Below are 27,543 nucleotides of genomic sequence, written 5' to 3'. Positions count from 1 at the left end.
GTAGTGGATTTTAAGGCATGGTTAGATTTGCATTGTACACATATCATTCACAGGTACCTGTGAGTTGTGGGAAGCAGGTTTTCCTCCACTTTATAGGTAATAAACCTAAAACTCCCAAGTCTTTAGTTACCTGGCTAGTGAGATTTACAGCTAAAACTTGAATCTAGACAGTCTCTCTCCTAATCTGGTGTTTTTTTTGCCATTCCTTCTGCCTCAAATGCTATGTAATTTAGTACCTTTATGTTTTTAAAGGGAATGCCATCAGATCTTTTGGTAAATTAGTAAATTTAGTGAAATTTGGTAAGTATTCTTTTAAGCAGATTTAGATCACATGTATAGTTCAGTAATATAGTAAATAATGGTATTTCTGTGGAATGCTTGGTCTACTAGTGTTGCTATGGTTTATTTAATCATTTTTCTCAAAATCTGATCTTAATGGCAGCTCATTATATAGACATAGTAAGTTTTTATTGTTAAGAAGTTATTCCATTTCTGAATAAGGAGCTGTCAGGGAGGTAAGCCAACAAGTTTAGTGTCATAACACCTTTGTGAAAATTTGAGTGTTTCAGTCTCTCTATATGATGCTTCATGCATTAGGGCTCATAATTAGTTCATAAAAGTAGAATTTTAAGAAACCTTTTCTATACAGTTTTGTCTCACTTTTTTTTTTCACTTTTATAGTAACAAAAGATATAATGAGTTATAACGTGACAAAATTAGTGGATCTCCTTCTTCTCTGGCCTTCCAAGTTTCCTATTGTCTGCATTCAAGTATCCTTCCCTATTCCTCATTATGCCAACTAATTTTCCTAACATAGGAACCAAACATTCAGTTAATATTTTAGATGCCCCTTACTAGTCAAACTCTCCCTTAATATCTAAAATTCAAAAACTGAATAGATTTGGATAATACCATATTTTCTTGTTAAACTAACTTGGTATCAGACTCTTACTATCTTAATTCAAAAGGTGAAATGAATTGGATATTCATTGTACAACTGCTTTCTAATATCTTTCAGTTTCCTCACTCTTATTTTCATCCTGATTTTAGGAAGTCCATTTGGTCTATGGAATAAATGGTAATATTCTTTGAAAGTTCTTATCAGCAAATTAATATCATGATAGGTTTTTTTCAGCCATTTAGTTCTTAATGTGCCTTCTTTTTCACTCAAGACATAGTTTGTTTTTTCTCATCAGTAGACAGTATGTTTTTATTATCCTCATTTTCCATCATCTTGTAGGCATTTAAGTGCAGATTTGATCACTTATGTAACTTTTCAGCAATTATTAAGGCTTTAAGAATTTTTTTCTATTATAGTCTTTAATTTTTTAAAATTTCATTTTTAGAAAGAGGGTCTCACTCTGTTGCCCAGGCTGCAGTATAGTGGCCCAGTCATGGCTCACTGGAGCAATGACCTCCTGGGCTCAAGCTGTCTGTCCTCCTGCCTCAGCCTTCTGAGTAGCTAGGACAACAGGTGAGCAACACCATGCTTGGCTAATGTTGCCAAGGCTAGTCTCGAGCTCCTGGCCTCAAGCAATCCTTCTGTCTTGGCCTCCCAAAGTACTAAGTGCCTGAGTCACTGCACCCAGCCTCTATTATGGTCATTTTTGTTAATCAAAAATTTACATTCCATTGCTGGCTTATTCTTTATAAGGGCATGAGAGTTAATTAATACTGCAAATATCCCAGAGACTTTATAGATGAATAATTTATCATTATTATACTATATTATATCTAAAACTTGTATTATTTTGGAAAAAGAAGAAAGATAGGTCTAGAGGGAACTGGAAAGAATCTAAACTCTTTGGTGTCGATGTTTAAACTTCTTTCTTGAAAACATATTCTCTGAACAAAGATTCTTGTACCAAGTAAATCAATTTACTTTTCAGAAGTAAGAATAACTAATCAGAGTCTTTTTTATTAGCATCTGAGAACATATTTTCATTCCAGAAGTCTTCTCTTCACCATATTAAGTTATGTAGTTCCTTCAGCCTTTCCTTAGGTAAAGTTAATTTTCAGCCCTGTATTTGATCTTGCTGCTAATCTGAATCCACTCCAGATGTCCTTGTCGCTGTTTGTGCTATCAACCTAGAAGCAAGGAAGTGCTAGGCATATGCATTCATTAAGAGAGAACTGATAAAAATTTGCTATTGGATTCTGAATGTTATAAAAGAAATATTAATTGAAATAAAAATAATATAAGGAAGTTAAGTAGAAATTTAGCTTATATGAGTAATCTAGGAATTTTAGTTTGAAAATTTTCTTTGTAAAATTGATACATTATGTACATACTTTAGGGGTACATGATACATTCATATAATCAAATCAGGGAGATTTGGATGTCCATTACCTTAAATAGTTATCTTTTCTGTACACCAGGAACTTTTTAATTATTCTGTTCCAGCTATTTTGAAATGTATAATAGATTAATGTTAACCATAGTCATCCTACTGCTCTATTGAACACCAGGTCTTATTTCTCCTATCAAACTGTGTTATTTATACCCATTAATCCGCCTCTCTTCATTGCCTTCTCCCCTCTACTTTTCTAACCTCTGGTAACCACCAGTCTGCTCTCTGCTCCTTGTGTACTGTTGGTGGGAATGTAAATTAGTACAACCACCATGGAAGACAGTTTGGAGGTTCCTCAAAAAACTAAATATAGAACTACCATATGATCCAACAATTCCACTACTAGGTATATATATATCTAAAAGAAAGGAAATCAATATATTGAGGAGATAATCTGCACTCCTGTGTTTATTGCAGTACTACTCACAGTAGCTAAAATATGGAATCAATCTAAGTGCCCATCAGTAGATTAAGGGATAAAGAAAATATGGTATATATACATGATGCAATATTATTCATTCATAAAAAAGGAATAAAATCCTGTCACTGGCAGCAACATGGGTGGAACTGGAGATCATTATGTTAAATGAAATAAGAGTGACACAGAAAGACAAATTTTAGATGTTCTCACTCATATGTGGGAGCTAAAAAAGTAGACAGGAAATGTTCTTACCATCCATTCAGATAAATAGAATTCCCTGCAAAAGGTTATGCCCTTCAGAAATAGAAACTTTTCTGCATCATGGAATAATTTATGTGTTAATTCATGTATAACAATAAAATATTCAATATTTATTGAATAATATTCAATAGATTATCAGCTTTTAGTGATAAAAATGTGTAAAGTGCTTGGATTTATTTCCTGAATAAGGTTTAGAATGGGAATTTTTTTACCTCCATGGTTTGATGGGTGAATTCTGAGGTCTGGGCACAGGAAGTGTGATGCCAACTCTCTATGTGACTTACTAGAACAACTTTTCCTAAGACTAAAATGACACTGCTGGCTGCTATTGTAGCCTTTTCTTCTTCAGAAATATCCCTGACTTTCTATTGTGCCTTACATCATCTCTCAGCATTACCTTAGTCTTTGCATTCTAGTGTGTCATTGGCAAATGCCCTTGCCAATGCCCTAACCCTATCTTAAGACTTTTGCCTTAAAGTCAGTGCCTTGACTTGTGTTAGTATAATGACAGCAGCATTGTTTGTATTTGTGTGTTATGTCTTTTCTCATATCCTTTCACTTTTAACATTTTGATGTTCTTATATTTAAGGTATGTCTTCTGTAAGTAGCACATAATTGACTTTGTTGTTTTTGTTTTTTTATCCAGTATTCTACTTTTTTTCTTTTAGTTGTTTTCTGACCATTTATACTTACTATAATAACTGATATATTTGGGTTTGTTTTCTATTTATCCCATCTGTTTTATGTTCCTTTTTCTGTTTTATTTTGTTTTTTGCAGGATAAATTAACTATTTTAAATTATTTTAATTTTCCAGCCCTCCCCTGCCCACATATTGGCTTGTTATTTATACATCCTTTTAATGGTTATGTTACAGATTATGACAAGCATTTTGGGCTCATTATTAGTTTAATATAAATTAATGTAAATTAACTTTAAATAACTTTCATACCTTTGATGTTATTGTTATATATTTTAATTATAAATATATTGCTACATTTCAACTTTTTGCCTTGTATTATCAACATTTATTTAGATTTACTCATATATTCACTGTGCCTTTTGCTCTTCATTCCTTTCCACATTTCTGTATTTCTTGTCTATGATATGACATTTCTTTTCAAGGGTATTTGCCAATGAAAGATATTTTTCTGTTGTTATTTGTTTGAAAATTCATTATTTTACCTTTACTTTTCAAACATCTTTTCAAGTGAAATTCTAGATTGTCAGTTATTTTCTTTCAGCAACTTAAAGATGTCATTCCATCATTCCTGTTCAGCGACCAACTGTTTTAATGTCATTTGTTTGAAGGCAATTTGTCCCCTTCCCCTTCCCCTTCCCCCAGCTGCTTTTAAGATTTTCTCTTTGACTGGTTTTCGGCAGTTTTACTGCCCTGTCCATATACATGGTTTTCTTTGTAGTTATTTTGCTTGGGGTTTGTAGATGTTCTTAAATCTGTGGATTAGTATCTTTCATTAGTTTTGTAAAGTTCTTGGCCTTTATCTTATCAGATGTTGCTTCTGCCATATTCCATCTCTCCGTCTCTGGGATTCCAATTACATTCATATTAGACCTGTTTCATCATGACTCGCATTCTATTTGTATAATCTTTTTAGTATTTTTCTGTCTTTTTTGCTCTTCAAGCTTCAGGCAAGATATTTTCTTTTCTTTTTACTTTTTCTTTCTTTCTTTCTTTTTTTTTTTTTTTTTTTTTGAGACAGAGTCTCACTGTGTTGCCCAGGCTGGAGTGCAGTGTCACCATCTTGGCTCACTGCAACCTGTGCCTCTCAGGTTCAAGCGATTCTCCTGCCTCAACCTCCTGAGTAGCTGGGTTTAAAGGCACGCACCACCACACCCGGCTAAGTTTTGTACTTTTAGTAGAGACTGGGTTTCACCATGTTGGCCAGGCTGGTCTCAAACTCCTGACCTCAAGTGATCTGCCCACCTTGGCCTCCCAAAGTGTTGGGATTACAGGCGTGAGCCATTGCACCCAGCCCAGGCAAGATATTTTCTACTGATTCTGTCATGAGTTACACCAGATTTCTCTTCTGTTGTGTCTAGATTGCTGTTATTGAGTTCTTAATTTCAGTTTTTAAATGCTTTTAAATTCTAGAACTTCCATTTTGATTATGAAAAAAATAGATTCTGTTATTTGGTACAATTTTCTGTCTTGTCTTCTTGACATTATTAACCATAATTATTTTAGCATCTGTACCTGATAATACCAATAACCAAATCATTTGTGAGTTTGTTTCTATTTTTTTTTTCAATTGGTCTTGTTTGTTAAGTCTGGTAGTTTTTAAATGAATCCTTATCTTTATATATTAAAAGTTTTAGAATCTCTGGATTATCTCATTTTTCTCCAGAGAGGTTTTACTTTATCCTCTGATGGCCACAAAGAGTAGTGGCTGACTCAAGGCTGTGCTGCGATTTTGAGCCTCCTTTGACCTCTGGTTTGTCTCTGTTCTTAGAGTGTAGTATCTCAGGGATCCCAATACAGACCTTGTATTATCTAGAACCTTTCTTCTCTGGTGATCACTGAATACCAATTTTTGTCTCTTGTACATCTTGAGACTACAAAAACTTCTGTCTGCTTTTCAGGGGCATTCTTCTTAGCTTCTTGTCCTCTTGTTCTATACAAATCAGTGTCAGACTTACCTTTTTTTTTCACCTCTTTTCTCACCAAGACTTGGCCTTTCTTTCTTTACCTGAGTTGTCTGAATAATATAGTATAATATAATATTTCTTTCTTATAAAAGCTCTTTCTCTCACTCTTCTTAAGATTTCACCTCAGAATATTGTTAGTTTAAAATTCCAGATGCACTTTTAAAATGTCTTTCTTAAAAAATCCACAATGAAAATGTATATTATTTTCTTATTTTTCTTCCTTTTTAGGTCCTCAAGTTCTGGCTGCATTAGCAGCTAAAAACTTTAATTTTTATCCCTCCAGTCTTCCAAGATTGCCAAAGACTCTTGGATTCTCTACTTCCTGGCAGCAGCTATATCCCCGAATTCTCAGCCTTTTGCTTTGTGCCAAGAATAAGAATGGTAGATTCCCTCAAAGATACAGTTTGTAGAATTTTGGACTACTTCCCTGTTGTTTCCTTCTTTCTAGGATCGTAGCCTTTCATTACTTGATTGTTTTGGTACCTTCAAATTTATTTTATTGGGCTTTCTAGCTGTTCTTGGTGGGAGCATTGCTATGCCCAAAGCTTCTCTGGCATAACCAGAAGCTATGGTTAAATCTTAGTGTTCTAATCATTTTATTTAAAAGTGTTAATGAACAAGTAATGCATGCACACAATAAAATTTATACAAACAATAATAAAAAGTCACTTTTCCTCCTGTGTTCCAGTCTTATAGTCTTTTTCTTTGAAGGCAAAGTTGCAGTTTATTATGTATCTATCTATCTATATCATGTATACATATATACAGGAATACAATCTAAATAATATCCAATAATATCCAAAAGAAAGGAAATCAATATATTGAAGAGATAATCTGCACTCCTATGTTTATTGCAGTACTACTTGCCGTAGCTAAAATATGGAATCAATCCAAGTGCCCATCAGTGGATTAAGGGATAAACAAAATATGGTATATATACATGACACAATATTATTCATTCATAAAAAAGAATGAAATCCTGTCATTTGCAGCAACATGGGTAGAACTGGAGATCATTATGTTAAGTGAAATAAGGCCGCCACAGAAAGACAAATTTTACATGTTCTCGCTCATATGTGGGAGCTAAAAAATATAGCTTTGATGAAGTAGACAAGAATTGATAGAATAGAATTGATGAAGTAGACAAGAATACATATGTATACATGATATATGTATATCCTTCTTGTTATATTTCAAGTTTTATTTATAAAATATTTCAAACATGCTGAAAAGAATAGAGGATATAATAAAAATTGTTGTACCCACAACTCAGGTTTAAGAAAATGTGAACATTTTACCATATTTAGATTCTTTTTTTGGGGGGGGATGGGGAATAAAATGGTGTAATACACTTCAATCCCTATTTTAAAAATGTATTTTATTTAACAATTCTTTCTTCCATTTAGTTTGGTTTTCAGGATTTATCCATGTTTATATGTGTAGATCTCCCTTGTTCATTTTAGTTCATATATGGCATTCCTTTAATTACTCCCCTGCCAACCCCCATTTATTTTGTTGTTATTTGGTTTTGTTTACATAAATCTGAACATATTGTACTCTATATTCTAGACTTTATATTTCTTACAAAACCTCTTTATGTTTAAAGTACGGATACCAAGAAAATTTACTTATATCCCCTCTCAATTTGATGGAAAACTAAAAATAAAACTTGTATTTGGGGACAAGTGTATGAGAGTCTTTAATGTCATGGTGATACAGTGAGGCTTGTATAGAACATTTGGTGAATTCCAGATATATTGCAAATCTTTGATATGTCTACCTTTCGCATGTCCCAAGTTTTATAAATAGTGCATTTAGGAAAAATTTATAAATTACCCTGACTCCTGTTTCTTTACCTTAATACTTCCAATATAATATAACATAACATAATATATAATGTAAATATTTCTCCTTGAGAATTTTTTTCTCTCATTCTTCATAAGACTTCACTTAACAGAATGTCTGTTAAATTAGCTTAAGTAATTTAGCTTCAGACAAGCTTTTTTTTCTTTCTTTTTATTTAAAATTTTAGGTACATTACAAATGGCAATGTATGTTAGTCTCTTATTTTTCTTCCTTTTTTAGGTCTGCAATATTTTGATAGCATTGTATTCAAGATTTATTGATTCATTTTATGTGCTTTAGCACTTTGCTAAGTATTATTGTGGATATTAATGGAATATAAGACATTATCTTGGCCCACATGGAGGTTAAAATTTAATTGAAGAGAAATAAACTGATCATTAGACCACTAACTGAAGTGCTAATGATGTGAAGTGAGATTTGGAGTAGACCATAAAGGATGATGAATATTTGATTTTAGAAAGCAAAGAGGGGAAGATCTTTATGATACCAGATAGGTGAAGCTTGAAGAGTTTCACCATTATGCAGCTGAGGGTACACATTTGCGATAATGGGAAATTAAGTGAAATAGCAGCAGAGGGTCATCAATAGTCCAGGAAGATTAGAATTGATGAAGTAGACAGTGAGAGGCCCATATCAATTGTAAGTGAGGGGATGCAATCAGTATTTTAGGAAGCTGAGTGGATCAGAGCAAGAGGAAGGAGGCCAACTAGAAAGCTTTTATGGAAATTTGGGAAATTCAACCTAGATATAGCCTTCCAAAAAATGCCTATGCACTTTGGCACAGTAATTGCTATACTAAGGCTTCTGGGAAAACACTTCAAAATGTATGGTGTCTGAAGGGACAGAGAACTGGATCAAAGCAACATTTTAAAGTAACTTGTTTTTCTTTCATATGTTTTTGCCTTGTGGCACCTTTTCCCTCCAAATCCCAGTGAGTCCAGTGGTGGGGAATTTTCCTGCAGTCTGCAACATGAGAACCCAGTGTGGTTGGGTTCCCCTGAGTTGGAATATCTGGGAGCTCTTAGAGTAGGCACATATCCTCTTTTTATTTTTTGTAGAAATGAGGTCTTGCTTTGTTGCCCAAGCTGGTCTCGAACGCCTGACCTCTAGTGGTCCTCCTACCTCGGTCTCCCAAAGTGCTGGGACTACAAGCATGAACCACTGTCCCAAGCCAAAGCACAGATCCTTAATCAGAGTATCCCATAGAACTCTGAGAGAGTTCATAGATAAGCTTCTGGGTTTATGAATTTTCTGAAATTATATTTTAAATTTTGGATTATGTACATTTTCTAGACAAGAGTTTCAGATTCTGAAAGAAGTCTCTGACCCTCCCCCCTCCCAAATTAATAATGACTGCTTAAAAGATTTACTTTGTACAAGTCTCAGTCCTATCTCTTCAGAGACTGCTTGAGCCAAGTAGAAAGAAGATAAGTGATTATATTATGTTGACCCATGTGCAATTGCCAATATTTAATTTAGTAGTTTTTGGCCTATGAAACATCAATTTCATGTGATCCAACCTAATATAGCCTTAAATAACTTTGCATGCATTTTTAAAATGTAAAGGCATTCATTTTAGACATGTAGGTTTTAGTTAAGCAGCATATATTCAAATTTGAATTTAAATATATCGATTTATTTCATTAAGGCAATTAAATTCTGGTTATATTTCCTCAATTTCCACATTCCATAAATTTAATGACTTTTGTTTTATATAGTTTCGGGTTATGCAGTATTTTTTAGGGGTATTTCTCTTGTTAACAGGATAGGGAAATGGTGGAAAGAGAAATGAAAGAGGAACCAAGAAGGTATACGATATAGTATAAAAATAGCAAATAGATCCAAATTATTCATTAACTTCCAATGGTGGTTAGGCTCTGCCTGGAGCTCTTTGATAATGATAATTCTCAGGCCCTGTTTGGCTCAGGGATAAAAAGAACATTGATGGATCTGTCCTCAGTCATGTGAAGTCTGCCGTGAGCACAGGACAACTGAGTGGCAGAGATCATGCCATACATTTGGTGTTCTGCTAATTACTTCCATTTAATCAGAATTTCTTTGTAAGCCAGAGTATTACATTTCTTCAGAATGACGGATTATATGACTTTCATAAGTGTAGTTTGGCATTTGAAACTTCGAGTCAAGAAAACCAAATTTAACTATAAGCTATTTCTTGGAAGACTTCAGAGAACCAACAGCAATTCAGGTTTTTTTCTTTTATTTTTGTTTTGTTTTGTTTGCTGTTTTGTAATTTTCACTACCTTTTTTTTTTTTAATTAAGGGGAAAAAAGAAACATATACTTGGAATGAGGAAACCCTTTAAACCTATTCTTTTTTTTTTTAATATAGACTGCTTTCTGATTCCAAACAGTTCAACATTTTAAGAAAAGCAAGATCTTATATAAAACACAGAAAGTTTGACGAAGTGGTAAGTATACTGGCCTTATAGACATAAATAGCTGATTATCATTTTGGGGATGGGGAGGAGAAAAATATGGCAATGGAGAGCAAAGTAGGCAGGCCAGGGAGCTTTCTTGAGCCCTCAAGGAAGGATTGCATTTCCTGAGTAGCCTGCTTTAGCAATGGACAGATCTCTCTTATTTCAACTAATATTATGGGTAAAAATTTTTTTTTTTTTTTTTTTTTTTTTTTTGAGACAGAGTCTCGCTGTTGCCCAGGCTGGAGTGCAGTGGCGCAATCTCAGCTCACTGCAACCTCCGCCTCCCAGGTTCAAGCAGTCCTCCTGCCTCAGCCTCCTGAGTAGCTGGGATTACAGGCATGCACCACAACGCCCAGCTAGTTTTTGTATTTTTAGTAAAGATGGGGTTTTGCCATGTTGGCCAGGCTGGTCTCGAACTTCTGACATCAGGTGACCCACCTGCCTTGGCTTCCCAAAGTGCTGGGATTACAGGCATAAGCCACCGCACCCAGCCCACATTTTTTTAGGTTAGCATTAGAAATGAACTATTACCATTTTTTAAAATGAGAAAATAGATGTCAAGTTTGTGTCACCCTACTTAATGTATAATATTTTAGAATGCTATATGTTTGCCACTTGGAATTATCTATACATTATTAAAAGTCTAATGATTCATGTTGAAATTTTGACTCTTCCAAACTCCTATCTCACTGTTTTTCATTAATTTTTCCTTGTTAAATGGTCATTTAATTTTAAAGTAGAAAAGAATTGTTTTCATTTCTAAAATTGCCTAAATAATTGCCAATCCAGTCATTTCTAATGCTTTTTTTGATGATTTTAAAATGATAAGCTATTCTTCTCCTGTAAAATATTAAGCTACTTAATGATGTTTTATAACTGATTTGAGTAATCTCATATGAGAAAATAAAAAATATAAATATGGCCATTTTCATGATTTGGGACCTATATTAGAGAGCCTTCATTTCTTTTATGAGTTGTCTGAAGATCATTTCCACAAACACACGTATACAACACAAATAGTTTACATTTAAAATGCCCTTTCTTATTAAGATTAAAAAGTTCATTTTATTCCGAATTTTTCTCATACTTTAAAAGAAGATCCTGGAACAATTAAAATCTATTCTTAATCCATCATCTACAGTTATTCGCTAATTTTAATACAACAGTTTGGCTGTTAGGAATTTAAAATTTTCCTTTCTTTAAAATGTAGGTTTTCTTATTATTTCTGTTAGCAAGTTATATGTTTTTTCTCCATAGGTCTCCCTTTGCAAGGAGCTAATTCATCTTGCGTTGAAAGGATTGTCCTATTATCACACATATGACAGATTCTTTCTGGGCGTCAATGTTGTTATTGGTTTTGTGGGATGGATATCTTATGCTTCTTTGTTGATCATCAAGTCTCATTCCAATCTTATAAAAGGTGTTAGTAAAGAAGTTAAGGTACGTTTAGAAAATGTGAAGATTCAGATGATGGTATAAAATCACTAGTACTGAATCCAGTGTAATGAGTTTATAGGATGTACAAGTCATTGTTCTAAGCTAACTCTTGTTTATCTTTCATTTGCTTTTATTGTATTGGATTTTTCTTCAGTTATCTCTGTTTCTTCAGTTGAGAAAAAGATATATTGATAATAATGATCCTATAACTTAAGAAAGCTATAAAGATAGAGGTGTAAGTAATTTAAGTATTCCTATGTTATTAATGGTGTTGATCTTCTGTTTTATTTTATAACTAGCATTTTATAAGTATTACATATCTTTCTAGTACAACTGGTCAGAAAACTACTTCAAAACAATGTATTTAATTTTATCTGATATTAAAAGTTTAGGAGCTAGAAAACAATAAAATTATTTGCTAATAATGTTTCTTCTTAAATGATGTATACATTTTTAATTACTCTTACCTTCTTTTAACATTTTGAAGTTTCTCAAAATGCAGATTTCTAGACCTTTCCATGTATTCTTAAGAATTTGTTCCTACTTTACTATGCTTTCAGTGAAAAAATAAAAATTAAAAAAATCTCTTTAATGAGACTTCATATTGCTGAGACAATATAACAGTACGTATATGGTTTTACTACATTAAAACACTTTACTCTTTTAAAATATATTTCTAACTATCATTTACCAGGGAGAATATGCCACTTTCATTTCCTTTGCTTCATTCTCTTTAATGATTATTACCATGTTCAAGTTCTCTAAAAAGTAATATATCCTGGTGGTGTATTTTTAATAATAGTCTGCAGATATTTCCAGTGGTAACTTTTCCAATTTTATATTTTATTATTCTGTAATGGAAGTAAGGCCATTAGTGTTTATTATAATTTTGTATAATGCTTTAATGTATCTTAAATAATTTCCCCCAAGTAATTTTAATTATTTGAGTGTATGTGAAATTGGCTGTTATGGGAATTATATCTAGGCATTCTTAGAACTCATAACAGTGCTAGAAGTAGACATAATTTATGTTTACAAAAAAGGAAGCTGAAGCTGAGGAGGATTAAGTTACTTATTAAAGGCCACTCGGATAGCATGTGAGGGCCTGAGACTTTAATCCAGAGCAGTCTTGGGCCAGAGAGTGCCTTTTCATGTTTATCCTGATATTCAGTTTATTGAGAAAAAATATGTTTTTATATTGATATGTTAACAAGATTTCATAGCTGATAGTTCTTCTTTATTCATTAATCTGATAATACAGCCAATATTTAATTGAGTGTATTGTACAATGCTAGATGCTGGCAAGGGTGTCCAATCTTTTGGCTACCCTAAGCCACATTGAAAAAAGAATAATTGTCCTGGGGCACACATAAAATACACTAGCAATAGCTGATGAGCTTTAAAAAAAAATTTTGCAAAATACCTCATTATGTTCTAAGAAAGCTTATGAATTTGTGTTGGCACCACATTCAAAGCTGTCCTGGACCACACGTGGCCTGTGGGCTGCAGACTGGACAAGCTTGCTGTATAGGCTATACAAAGAAATAAAAGATTCAGATTCTGCCATCAAGGAGCTTAGAATTTAATAAAGTAGGTAAGAGATGTACACATATAACCACCTTACCAGGCATAGGTCACTATATCTACACTTGACTACAAAAGAGAACTTTAAGATATGTTAAGTGTTTGGGATAATAAAAAGACTATCATATTTTAAATATGAGAACTGACTTTAGGGTGATGATAACAGGAAAAAGTAAGTCTTGGTGGGAGTTTAACAGTCAGAATCTAGGGAGAGGTTGAGAATTAAAGCAAACTGAATGATGTAAACAGAGGCAGATTTGGGAAGTTGTACTGTTCTGCTGGGATAATAGTAGTATGTATTGAGCCCTACTGTTCCAGGACTGCCCTGGGTGCTTTACGTAAGTTATTTAGTTAGGCTTAACACTACCCTAAATTTCGTGGTTATGATTCTCATAATACATATGGAGGGATTTAGGCTCAGAAAAATTACATGTTTTCCACAAGGACACATGGGTTTTAAATGACAGAACCCATATTTTCTGATGCTTGAATTCTTTCTCTTTCTACGCCATGCTTCCTTCAAAATAAATAGTTCACTTTGTGTAGAATGTAGGAGGTTTGTTCGAGGGACTGATAAGAAATAATACAATATAGATTAGGCTGAAGTAATCAAAGGCTTCAAATGCTGGACTATAGCATTTATACTTTATTTAGTGAGGAGTTGGTACGTTAATAAAAACCAGAGAAATAGAACCAGGAGGCTATATATATTATATATATTATATATATAATATATATAATATATATAGATAATATAGAATATATATATTATATATATAATATATAATATATATAATATATAAAAAATATATCATATATATTTTATAATATATATATTTTATATATTTTATATTATATATTTTATATATCATATATATTTTTTATATTATATATTATAAAATATAATATATATATTTTATATATTATATAATATATAATATATTATATATTATATATTATATAATATATAATATATTATATAATATATTATATATAATATATTATATAATATATTATATATTATATAATATATAATATATAATATATTATATATTATATAATATATAAATATATATAATATATTTAATTATAATTAATATATAATATAAAAAATATATATGATATATAAAATATATAATATATAAAATATATAATATATATTATATAATATATAATATATAAAATATATAATATATATTATATAATATATAATATATATTATATAATATATAATATATTATATATAATATATAATATATAATAATATATATATTTATATATAATATATAATATATAATATATATTTACATATAATATATAATATATAATGTATATATTTACATATAATATATAATATATTATATATATTTATATATAATATATAATATATATATTTATATATAATATATAATATATAATATATATTTTATATATAATATATAATATATATTTTATATATATAATATATAATATATATTTTATATATATAATATATAATATATAATATATATTTTATATATATAATATATAATATATAATATATTTTTATATATATTTTATATATTTATTTTATATAATTTATATATTATATAAAAATATTTATATTATATATAATATATTATATATAATATATATAATATATTATATATAATATATATAATATATTATAATATATAATATATATAATATATAATATATAATATATAATATATTATAATATATAATATATACAATATATTATAATATATTATATATAATATATAATAATATATAATATATATAATATATAATATATAATAATATATAAATATATAATGTATATAATATATAATATATAATATATAATATATGTAATATATATAGTATAGATTTTGTATATTACATATATTATATATTATATATAATATATTATATGTGTATAATATAGATATTATATTCATATTATATAATTTATATATTTTTTATTAAATTATATATTGATATATATTTATATATTTATATATACATTATATATAAATATATATAAAATATATTTATTAAATTATATATATCATTTATATATATAATTTATATAAATATAATTTATATATAGAATTTATATATAGAATTTATAGAAATATAATTTATATATAGAATTTATAGAAATATAATTTATATATAGAATTTATAGAAATATAATTTTTATATAATATATTATATATAACATAATATATTAAGTATATAATATATAATAATACATAATATATAATATACATAATATACATAATATAATATATAATACATTATATATTATATATTTTATATAATATATAATTATATATATTTTATATAATATATAATTATATATATTTTATATAATATATAATTATATATATTTTATATAATATATAATTATATATATTTTATATATATATTTTATTATACTTTAAGTTCTAGGGTACATGTGCACAATGTGCAGGTTTGTTACATATGTACACATGTGCCATGTAGTATAAGAAATTGGCTTATGTCATTGTGGGGCCTAGTTAGGCAAGTCCTAAATTCACAGGTCAGGCTGTCAGGAAAGGCAGACTGAACTCGCCAGCAGGAGCTGAAGCTGCACTCAACAGGTGGAATTTCTCCTTTAGGGAACCCTTAGTTTTGCTCTTAAAGGTTTTCAACGGATTGAATGAGGCCCACCCAGATTATCTAGGATAATCTCCTGTACTTAAAGTCCCTGACCTTTACACCATGCAGACTATCACTAGTGAATTACACTGATGAATTCTCTGCTTTGGCAGGTGATTGGGAATAGTGCATATGACTGAATGAAGTTTCTATTGGGTGGGCAATAGAGAAGCTTAGGTAGCATGTCACATTGGAGCTTGAATAGATAAGACATTGTTCCAAATGAAAATTAAGTCCCATACCTTATTATGGATTAAATAGGCTTTTGTGAATTATCCAGATAACTCAATCAACATTTTTAATATTATTCCTAAAAGGAAACATGTTCAGAATTCTGAACAAGTTACTTGCAAACAAACTTTAAGGCCATAGTCATTTTTAAGTTGAGAATTGCTTAATTGCAGCAATTCCAGGTTATCTAGGTTTTTCCTCTCTAATATGCTCCTCAAATAATAGATTTTTTTCCTTGTCTTAATGCAGCTCTTTGATTAATCATCTAGTAGTATAACCATTGAAAGAAAGTAATAGGTTTTCTTCACTTTATAAAATCTCTTTTAAAACCTATCAATTACCATTGGTTTGGAAGTGTTTCAATGTTTTGTTTGATTTTTCAGAAACCAAGCCATCTCCTGCCTTGTAGTTTTGTAGCTATTGGCATTTTAGTAGCATTTTTTCTGCTGATTCAAGCCTGTCCCTGGACATATTATGTATATGGTTTGTTGCCAGTGCCAATATGGTATGCGGTTCTAAGAGAGTAAGTAATGCATCTTGCTGCCTTGTTTTTTCACTTCATTGACAGTTAAATCTGTATTTAAACTGCATTAGATTTTTTAACCATAAGTCATCAAATATATTTATAATACCATACTTTCAAATCTCCAATCCCTCTCACTTCATTTATAGCTGTGTAAATGTTGGGTAGGATATAAACATTCTTTTTGTTGTACTTTTCCCTTTTGACTTCATCTTTATTTTTCTGAAGTGGCAGTGTTCACTTCTTTGTGTATCTTTTATAGAAAAAATGGAATAAAAGTAACGGTTAATATTGATCATACTATGCCTAGACTAACTTGCATTTTGAACTTGTGTCATCATCTCAGATTCCAATATATCTTCATATTTGACAAAAATATTTGCATGTTTTATTTCCATACATTTTGACTCCTCCTTTCCTAGCGATCATGTAGATCTAGATAAATTAAACTTTGTAGTTAAATCTAATACGGTTATATTTACACACAGAGATTAGTCTATATTTTTCACGTGTGCTGTGGTTCTACCTGTAAGTACTTCCTCACAGGTTGTACTTAAAATAGAGTGTATTGTTAACATTGTAGAAAACATTGGAAGTAAAGCTCTTTGGTGAGTTTCAAACACTTTTGATAAAACCACTAGAAGGGAGTACTAGTTCATGCTCACTGGCAGCTGGAGTCATGTTGCAGATCTTATTGGTTTCTGTTTTTACACCAGTAATCTATAATTTAAACTTAGTCATGGATATCAAAGTATTTTCTGAGCAAACCAGACCCCTAAAGTCAATGAAAGAATGAGAGCCTATTATAATAAGGGTATCCCCAAGGTTGGCTTAACACGTGCATCATGACACTATGCATACTTTTATTCTAATTTTTCTTAACTTTAGCTTTGACTGCTTCTTCCTTCTTTTAAAACATGATGTATTAAAAATGTTTCAGAGTTGGCTGGGCGTGAGGGCTCACACCTGTAATCCCAGCACTTTGGGAGGCCAAGGCAGGTGGATCACTTGAGGTCAGGAGTTCGAGACCAGCCTGACCAACATGGCAAACTGTTTCTACTAAAAATACAAAAATTAGCTGGGCATGGTGGTATGCACCTGTAATTCCAGCTACTCAGGAGGCTGAGGCATGAGAAGTGCTTGAACCCAGGAGATGGAGGTTGCAGTGAGCCAAGATTGTACCACTGCACTCCAGCCTAAGCGACAGAGTGAGACTCTGTCTCAAAAAAAAAATTAACATAAAAATATCAAAAATTAATATTAATATTAAAATGCTTAAAATATTAACTATAAGGCAAAAAGACACTGATCAAATAACATATTGTTACGTCTCCATTTGAAAGGAATAGGGTTGTTGCATATGCATATTTAACTCAGATTTTTTAAAATGTCATTTAGTCTGGTTTTTAAACTTTTAGAACAAAAGGTTTTGTCTTTGCAGAAAATTGTATCTAGTACAGAACCCCTCCTGAATTATTAAATGTCCTAATTATGAAGAAAACATATATATTTAAATTTTAAGGGAAAACATGATTTTGAAAGTATGTTGTGTCCTATCTTTATCTTTTTGATAGATTATATAGGAAAAAGGCATAAAAATTCACAGTCTTCTAAATGATTTTACAAAATTATCTGTTGATCCTCTGTGCTTATTCATTGTTAAGAATAAAAGAAACATTCCCCTTTTGACTGGTGTTAGCTTTTCTTTCCTATATGGCACCTTCCTCGTTTTGATGAAATTCTGCAGCCGTTGCTTTCAATCAGAGAAAGGTCATAAACCAAATGATACTGACCTTCTAAAATTACCTACTTAATAATGCACTATAAATGTTAACTTTTTTTTCCTAGTGATGAAATGTAAAAAGTACGCGAGTATGTAACACATTTTTGATGGTTATGAGTTCACTTGATTACAGTTAGTGTACAATTAGTGACATCTTAAATCGGGTTTGGAAAAGGTTATTTAGCTCAGTTAGAAAATGTAATTAAGATTTTTCCCTAACTAGATTAGGAAACCCTACCTTTATTTCATTAAGATTTAAATATAGGATTACTTGGGTGAATTTTTAAAAATTTTTCAGTTTATATGCATTTGGATTCATTGTGTTTTATATTGATGTTGTATCTGTAATTGTATGAATCCATGTTTAAACTAAGATCAAATAAGATTCATTTATTGTCATTAATATTAATGCTTATAAAAACCAAGCAAACTTTTGTGATCATTTTCTTTTCTTTTTTTTTTTTTGAGACAGCGTTTCGCTCTTGTTGCCCAGGCTGGAGTGCAATGGCACGATCTCAGCTGGCTGCATCCTCCACCTCCCAGGTTCAAGCGATTCTCCTGTCTCAGCCTCCTGAGTAGCTGGGATTACAGGCATGTGCCATCACGCCTGGCTAATTTTGTATTTTTGGTAGAGATGGGGTTTCACCATGTTGGCCAGGCTGGTCTGAAACTCGTGACCTCAGGTGATCTGCCCTCTTCAGCCTCCCAAAGTGCTGGGATTACAGGCCTGAGCCACTGCACCTGGCCAATCATTTTCAAATTAATTCAGAAATTACATTTTCCCTAAAATACTTCTAGATTAAAAAAAAAATTAGGTAAGTAAAGCCCTTGAAACAAATCCATTAGAGTTTATTTTAGTTTTTGAATAATCTGTAAATGGAAAATTCTCTAGTGTTTTAGCTTTGTGCAAAGTTTGTATTTTTATACTATGTATGACCTAACTTTAAAATTCAATCCGTCTTTTTATTTGAAACAGATTTCAAGTTATTCAGGACCTTGTCGCATCAGTGTTGACCTATCCTCTGAGCCATTTTGTTGGGTACCTGTTAGCCTTTACCCTGGGAATTGAAGTATTAGTAAGTAACTTACCAGATTACAACATTTGCAAATTTCTTTTATATATTTGTAACTAGTATTAAATGACCTTATTTTTCATTCCTTCTTTGGAATGCATTACTAGGTTCTCAGTTTTTTCTACCGCTATATGCTTACCGCTGGACTTACTGCCCTTGCAGCTTGGCCATTTCTCACTCGGCTGTGGACTCGAGCAAAGGTATGAGTACTCATTTTGACATAGGACAGATTAGTAACTACTTTGTTTTGACACGTGTGTAACTCAAGGAACTGTTTATTTTTAAAGAAAAGGGTAGAATGTGTTCTTACATAAAAGAGCCTAGTCATATTGATAGGAGGACTGACATTACCTTTAAGGTTTCAGTAATTCATTTAGACTTTCACATCAAAATGGCCAGTTATGTGGTAATTGAAATGCTATATAAGTTGTACTGATATGTCCATCTCTGAAGCATTTCCTGGATTTGTTTAACTTCAAATATCTTGATAATGGACCAGGCGAGGAGTCACCCAGAGCAACACAGCCCAGTGGCTTAGGGGTCTGCACTCTGTGAGTCACAGGAAACACCTACCTCCTTACCCTGAGCCACTCAGTTTTTTTTTTTTCTTCTGGATAAGTATGTATTTATTATAGATTATTAAAAATATAGTCAGTCTTCATTTTCTTCCTTCAGCTACGTAGGGAATTACAACGTGCTTCTACAAAGAATGCTCTTATATTTCCACTTTGATACTTTTTGATAGAAGTAGCAGGAAGATATCTTCTTTCTACTCTGAGAATTTATTAAAAAAACTTCAATGAATGGGATTATTGATCTTTTAATTTGTGAGGGATCTTAATCTAATTACAAAAGTACTTTTACTTATTTTCCTTCTGGGATCAATTGTTTGGTGATTATTGTAGGCCACCTTTTTTATAGATGTCTTCACCAATATATGGTCTAACCTAAATTGAATGAAGCACTTTATGCAGGTTTAAATACTGGTTATTTTATTTACTTGCCATGGACCTGGTACTACTTATATTTTAACTTCTCTGAGCTCTGTTTCATCATTTGATGTATTGGGAATGATAATACCTGCCTCTTGAGGTTATTGTGAGAATTAAATGAGAAAATGCTCATATTATACCTAATACTATACCTGCTATGCAACAGGTCCTTCAAAAATAGTAACTATTACTTTTTAAAGTAGTTAGCTGTTGATTTTGCTAGAAAGTATTTGAAAAATAAAATAATAAACAGCTGTAAGGCTTTGCATTTTCCTTTTACCTTCACAGTCATATAGTCTGTGAAACACTAATGATAGTTTTCTATACCATATTTGTCTAAGGATAACTTTTTTCTTGATTTTAGGTCACTTCACTGAGTTGGACTTTCTTCTCTTTGCTCCTGGCAGTGTTCCCACTGATGCCGGTTGTAGGTCGAAAGCCAGACATCTCTCTAGTGTATGAATAATATTGTATTTTATTCTATTTTCAATACAGTTTTTTTTTCCTCAATTAACACTGTAAAATTTGAACCTAATCTTGGTCAAGAATTCAAAATCATGTGAACTAACAGGAATTTAAAATACCAATATCAAACCATTAGTCATGATTTTGGCCTAGGTTCTAAGAGTCATTAAACCTCCTAGTAGATGCTTTTGGGCTTTCATAATGAAATTGTGCCATTGATAACTTAAAATCCTGCCCATTTTTTTTCTTGTGTAAGTCTAGAAGGTTTTCTTTCTTTTATGCTTGGAGGAATCAGTAAAAGTTTTAGTTTCATGTGAAAAAATGTTCTGTTGCCAAAACAAAAAGGTCTCAAAGCTACTGTGTTAGCCCTCTTTGCTTTAATCATGTCCACACTAAAATGTCATGTAAAAATTAAATTTTCTGCTATTCTAAATTGAATGTAAAGATCTCCATGGGAGGAAACTCGATTTACCTTGCCAGCTTTCCCATGTTTAACCACTCAAATTGCTTGAAAATTCTTCTGCATATCTTACCTAAATTCCCTACTGTGCTGCTATATTTATTTCTCTTCAATAGACCTAAATAAATTTATAAAATAACTGGTTACCTTTGCTTTTAACTGCACTTTATTGTCAAGTAAATTATGGGCTGTTTGAGTGTGTGTATGATCATTATTTCATTTAACATTTCCTCTCTTATTGTCTAATCATTGGAATTAGAAATTAAATAAATCATCTTTGTTACTTTCTTCAGAATGCTATAAACATTTTTTAAAACATTTTAACCAAGTCTGTAATGGATAATGGTATATATTTTTAAATCAAGGAAGATTAAAGATTAACTAAATACTATTTTGTAAAAATATGTGCTGATTTATGAGATTCTATACATTTTCTCCTATTTGTATGAGAACACCAATATGGAATAGATCAGGAAATATCCCAGGAAGTCACTTTATTAGCAGAGCTCAAAATAATTGTATTGAATTCTAACACCATACTATCTAAGCCATACTTTATTAGAGTGTTACTAGGTCAAAACATTTTGCAACTGTCATAACCTATAAATAGTATATGAGAAAATGAATTCCAATATTTTCATTTATTTCTTGCTTCAGATAGCTCTGTAAGCTCTTGTATTGTTTCTATAAAGCCTCTTTCCTTCCCTTTGTCAGTCTCTCCCTATCAGTCCTGCTCAAGCAGTATTGGCATAGTTGAGCAGAATTTATCATATGCTAAAAGGGAAGGAAATTGTATAAATTTGCCACTTGCGTATTCTATTAAAGATGAATGTGGGAAGCAAATAAACTTGTTAAAATATGAGAAATCTAATTTATATTTTAGAAAATTATAGTTTCCCTCTAAATTTAAATTGCTCAGTGATTTTAAGTTTATCCTACTAGCTATATTTGCAACTTATTTATTTTGATTCCTGGTTCATGGGGAAATTTCTACTCTCCTTTTCATCTGTCACAGCATCTCCCTTCTTCAGAAAATTACAAAGATGTGATTTTGTGGAACACTTAAGGATACAATTAAAGGAAAAAGCAAACATGTGTACAACATAGTTGTAATGTCTGTTACTCCAGTGTTCTAAAGTAAAAACATATTTGCCAATAAGTTTAAATACCAAATTATTTTAAAAATTAAGAAAGAGAAAAAAGCAAAGAATCTTGATCATATGTGACTATTTTTCCCTAAATTTTAATGATAATCCATGTTGAATGTATGATTACCTTTCTCCTTAGGATTCTCAAAGAGTGTATTGAAGCATCACAACCAACCATCAAGCATTTTTCTGGGGATTCCTGCTTTGCATTCTTCTTAGGTGTCCAGCTCTGCTTTTTGCTCTTTCTTTTTTCTCTTCAACCAATTCCTTTTCTCTTAGTTCTATTTGGGTTCTGGATTTCATCCTCAGCATAATTCTGGCTGTGCTATGTTATTCAGATGTTAAGGAAGTGAGAAAGAGCTCAACAATAGGGCGCCATTTCCTTGGTATCAGTCACCTTTGACTTTAGGAAACATACTATACCTGGTGTGTTTCCTTACTGTTGTTTCATTACTGTACAAATGCCTCACCTGCATGCCACCCATGTGACCACTGCCTACGCCTTCCCTCAGCCAGGGGCAGCTGAGGAAAATACCAAGGTCTGTCACAGAAGGGAGCTGTTTTTCCTGCTAGAAATAATGTGGGTTATATATGTAGATACTTTTTGCATGAGTAAGTTTCATAATCACAAAATACGTGTTGTAAATACTGATAATATACTTGTTTAGCTATATTTTATATTGTAAATTTTTGTAAATTTGCCCAATTCAGGCTAAATATTATAGTATTTGATATGCCTAAAATTTTTTTAAATTAAATTATAGAAACAAGGTAGAGATACTTAGAAAATTGTGGGGAGAGGTTACAAATAACCCCATCCAGCAGTATCTTTATCCTAAGATTAAAAGTTTTCTTAAAATCTTAAAACTTAAAACTTTTCTTAAAAATCTGAAAATGTACCCATTTTGCTACTTCCTCTTGATTAAGCCAAATGACTGAGAGGTTCTGTATTAGAGTAAGATGTCTCATATTTCCATCTGATATGTGTTCGTAAATATCTGAAGAAAATTTAAAATTGTTAATTGTATTTCAAAACAGGATGGGTGCAGGCTTGCTGGTTCTTCTGCTATCCCTGTGTGTTGTAACATCTCTCATGAAAAGAAAAGATGGCTTTATAAAGGAAGAGCTATTGGTACATCTATTACAGGTCAGTTACAGATTTTCAATACTATGTTATACTAATGATATACCAAAATGTATCTTATGGTTATATTTAATTATGTTCATAAAATGCCATTACCTTTATGCTACTTAGTATCTGCCAGCTGAGAAGAAAGCTTTTGTTTAAGATGCTACATGGAAATGTGTTCTTTAAGAGGTATGAAATAGCAAAAGGTCCATAAGAGGCAGCCCAGTGATGCCTGAAGAGCAGAGGTTATGGAAACTGTATTGACCAAGAAGTTGAACTGAAAAGGGCTTCCTCTGGACTGAGATTCTACATTGTCCTCATTTGGGTCAGGGAAGGTCACTTCTTTGAAGTGAAAGCAGCCTGGGGTATGTTTATATTAAGAATAGCCAGTTTGAAACTTCAGTTAATGTCCCAGGTGAAAATAAACTTCAGCATGGTTGGTGGCTTTGGTGTGGTGAAAGTAACTTTGAACTTGATGTTTCAAAATTGAGTCAGTTCCCAGTTATGCTGCATACTAGATGGGTACTTTTTAGTAATTTGATTTCAGTTTGTGTGGTTTTTTTGTTTTTTTTGTGTGTTTTTTTGAGATGAGGTCTCACTCTTGTCACCCAGGCTGGAGTGCAGTGGCACAATCTCAGCTCAATGCAACCCCTGCCTTCCAGGTTCAAGCGATTCTCCTGCCTCAGCTTTCTGAGTAGCTGGGATTACAGGCGAGAGCCACTACGCCTGGCTAATGTATATTTAGTAGAGTCGGGGTTTCGCCATGTTGGCCAGGCTGGTCTTGAACTCCTGACCTCAGGTGATCCACCCACCCTGGCCTCCCAAAGTCCTGGGATTACAGGCGTGAGCCACGACACCCAGCCGCTTCAGTTTGTTTTTAATCTGTAGAGATAATATCTGATAGGGTTGTGACAGAGATCATATCATGTGATAGTCTATAAAATGACAACTTTTTCCATAGATAACGATGGAAAACATCTGTTTTTCTTTTTAACTGAATAAATAAATAAATAACCACGTCTAGACCACAGACAAAAAGCAAAACTCATATGAATCTTCTCAAAAAATTTCCTCAAGAATAGAGCTGGGATAGTAGATGGTATTTCCAAGAACACTCTGAAATAAAAATATACAACATTTGAAAGATTACATCACAAGTTAAATTCATTTTTGGAGAGCAACAGGGAACTTATAAAAAGAGAAGAATTTTTTTATCAAAAATCCTGTCAAGCCATTGGAACATATGTTTCTTTTTAAATGGTACTCCGACTGGCTTTACACTTAAGCCATAGTAGCTTTGACAGAATGTATCCAGAATAATAAGTACTTTGACAGAAGTGAATGTTTCTGAATCTCTCTCTAGGGTAGCCAAGAATATCATGCTAACATTCTTATGTGCTTTGTTAGACATACCCCTGAGTATTAGGTAACTCTGTTACAAAATTCATTTTTGCATTAGGTTTATTAACTTGCATCAGTTCCTGTACTTCCCACTGTATTTCATTAATTCCAAGATACACATTTTTTCCACATTTTAATATCTCAGAAATAAGAATGTCTTACATTCTTTCTAGTTATAGTCTTTCACTACCTTCTCTTTTTTTAACCTATTTCATCTTTGTCTTTAGGTGCTGAGCACAGTGCTCTCCATGTATGTTGTGTATAGCACCCAGAGTAGTCTACTCAGGAAGCAAGGACTGCCTCTTATGAATCAAATTATTAGCTGGGCAACATTAGGTAAGAGGCCACTCAAACCAAGTGAGGTAACTTGACATCAACTTAGTTATTTTAAAATGATCTATTTATGTCTGTATCATTGTTATTGAAAGAAATAATTTTGTTGCAGGAAAATAATAACAACTAGCTATTATTTCTATCACTTGCTGGAATTTAACAAAGAGAATTTTTGTGTGCGTGCATGTGTTAATAAGATAATTTGATAGAATATTTATGACCTGATAATAAAGCTGTGTGTTTATTAACATCTCATAAGATTTGACTAAGTGATTCCAAAAGAGATAAATAAGGGTGAAGAGGATCTTATGCTTCATTTTCGAGCCAATTCATAAATTCTCTGTTCTTACACAGGGACTGGGAAATGTTTAAATTTTATCTGTTTCCCTTCCTGAAAATAACATCGACTAGTATACCTTACATATTTTTTAAAGCTAGTTAGACATTTGAAAGCATATTTTTCTATGTAGTCCTCTTAATTAGGAATGTTGGAATATATGTGTGAAGCAAACATGTAGTTTAAGGACTTAGGTTTTCCCTTCCAGTTGGAAGACAAGAGCAAGTTTTGAGCCCAAGTTTTTTGTTCAGAAAAGACACTTTGTAATGCCTGTGAGTAATTTGACATATGCTTTAACTTTTACATCTTTTGATGATTTTTGTTGTTTGGGTCATGGGGGCCCACCCCTCATGAATGGCTATACTAACTTACATTCCCACCAACAATGTACAAAGGTTCCCCCTTCTCCACATCATTGCCAGCATCTGCTATTTTTTATCTTTTTGATAATAGCAATTCTAACTGGGGTGAGATGATATCTCATTGTGGTTTTGATTTGCATTTCTTTGAAGATTAGTGATAGTGAATATTTTTTCATATACCTGTTGGCCATTTGAATGTCTTCTTTTGAGAAATGTCTACTCAGATCATTTGCCCATTTTTTAGTTGGATTAATAGGTTTTTTTGCTGTTGAATTGTTTGTACTTTTTATATATTTTGGTTATTAATTCCTTGTCAGATGGGTAGTTTGCAAATATTTTCTCCCATTCTGTAGGGTATCTCTTCACTCCGTTGATGGTTTCCTTTGCTATGCAGAAGCTTTTTAGCTTGATATAATCCCCTTTGTCTACTTTTGCTTTTGTTGCCTGTGCTTTTGAGGTCTTACCCAAAATATCTTTGTCAGACTACTGTCCTGAAGTGTTTTCCGAATGTTTTCTTCTAGTACTTTATGGTTTCAGGTCTTACATTTAAGCCTTTAATCCATTTTGAGTTGATTTCTTTTTTATGTGGTAAGAGATAAGGGTCTTGTTTTATTGTTTTGAAAATGGATATTCCATTTTCCTAGCACCATTTATTGGAGAGACGGTCCTTTCCTCAACGTATGTTCTTGGTGCCTTTGTCTAAATGAGTTGGCTATAAATATGTGGATTTGTTTCTGGGTTCTCTATTCTGTTACATTCATCTATGTGTCTGTTTCTATGCCAGTACCGTGCTGTTTGGGTTACTATAGCTTTGTAGTATACTTTGAAATCATGCCTTCAGCCTGACTTCATGATGCCTCCAGCTTTGTTCTTTTTTTAAAAGCTTAGGATTGCTTTGGCTATTCAGAGTCTTTTGTGGGCCCACATGAATTTTAGGATTTTTTCTATTTCTGTGAAAGATGTCAAAATTTTTGTTTTATATATGTTGTTTGAAGCAAAATACTCATAACTATTACATTATCATTGTGGAATGTCACTTTTAACATCACAAAGTGTTCTTTGCTTTATTCATTGTTTTTGGTCTAAAGTATACTTTGGTATCAGGATTGCAACTCTAGATTTCGTGCAGTTTCCATTTGCCTTTATTTTTAGCCTTTTTGAATCACTGTGTTTTAAGTTTAGTTCCTGTATTCTGTGTAGAGTTAGGTTTTGCTTTATATGCCAATTCGACAATTTTTTTCTTTTAAATAAAAAGGTGAGTTGAGCTCATTCATGTTTACTAACATGACTTGTAGGCTTGTTCTCAAGAAGCATATAAAACACTGCATAATGTGTAAGTGTGCTCTACTACAACAAATTGAAGATTCTGTCAAGAAGATTCCGTCAAATCTTATGTTGTAGTAGAGCACACTTGTACATTATGCAGTGTTTTATATGCTTCTTTCTCTATTTGGAGTATCCTATATGATTTTATTTATTGTCCTTATTGATTTGATTATTGTTTTGGAATGGTGAGGAGGAGATTCAGAATCAGTTTACTGCTATTGTTCACTAAACATGAAAGTTCCTCTGGGCATGTATTTTAAACAAGATCTTTCCTCCTTGGGATTGGTA

At 31.7% G+C, this 27,543-nt stretch overlaps 1 protein-coding gene across 7 annotated transcripts in view; it reads left to right on the top strand.

The window, feature by feature from the left end:
• Positions 1-27,543, top strand: part of PIGN (phosphatidylinositol glycan anchor biosynthesis class N) — a 137,993-nt gene that overhangs the window by 62,249 nt on the left and 48,201 nt on the right. For all 7 annotated transcript variants that reach the window (XM_024236105.3, XM_054538045.2, XM_024236103.3 and 4 more), the window contains 8 exons: positions 9,914-9,992; positions 11,262-11,444; positions 16,307-16,446; positions 19,206-19,305; positions 19,410-19,502; positions 20,659-20,750; positions 23,406-23,514; positions 25,125-25,233. In XM_024236105.3, the coding sequence (XP_024091873.2) occupies positions 9,914-9,992; positions 11,262-11,444; positions 16,307-16,446; positions 19,206-19,305; positions 19,410-19,502; positions 20,659-20,750; positions 23,406-23,514; positions 25,125-25,233 (905 nt within the window). The remainder of the gene's footprint in view (positions 1-9,913; positions 9,993-11,261; positions 11,445-16,306; positions 16,447-19,205; positions 19,306-19,409; positions 19,503-20,658; positions 20,751-23,405; positions 23,515-25,124; positions 25,234-27,543) is intronic.

Source organism: Pongo abelii, chromosome 17 (assembly GCF_028885655.2).
Source record: "Pongo abelii isolate AG06213 chromosome 17, NHGRI_mPonAbe1-v2.0_pri, whole genome shotgun sequence".
NCBI classification, from domain to species: domain Eukaryota; kingdom Metazoa; phylum Chordata; class Mammalia; order Primates; family Hominidae; genus Pongo; species Pongo abelii.
This window is presented reverse-complemented; position numbering and strand designations above follow the sequence as displayed.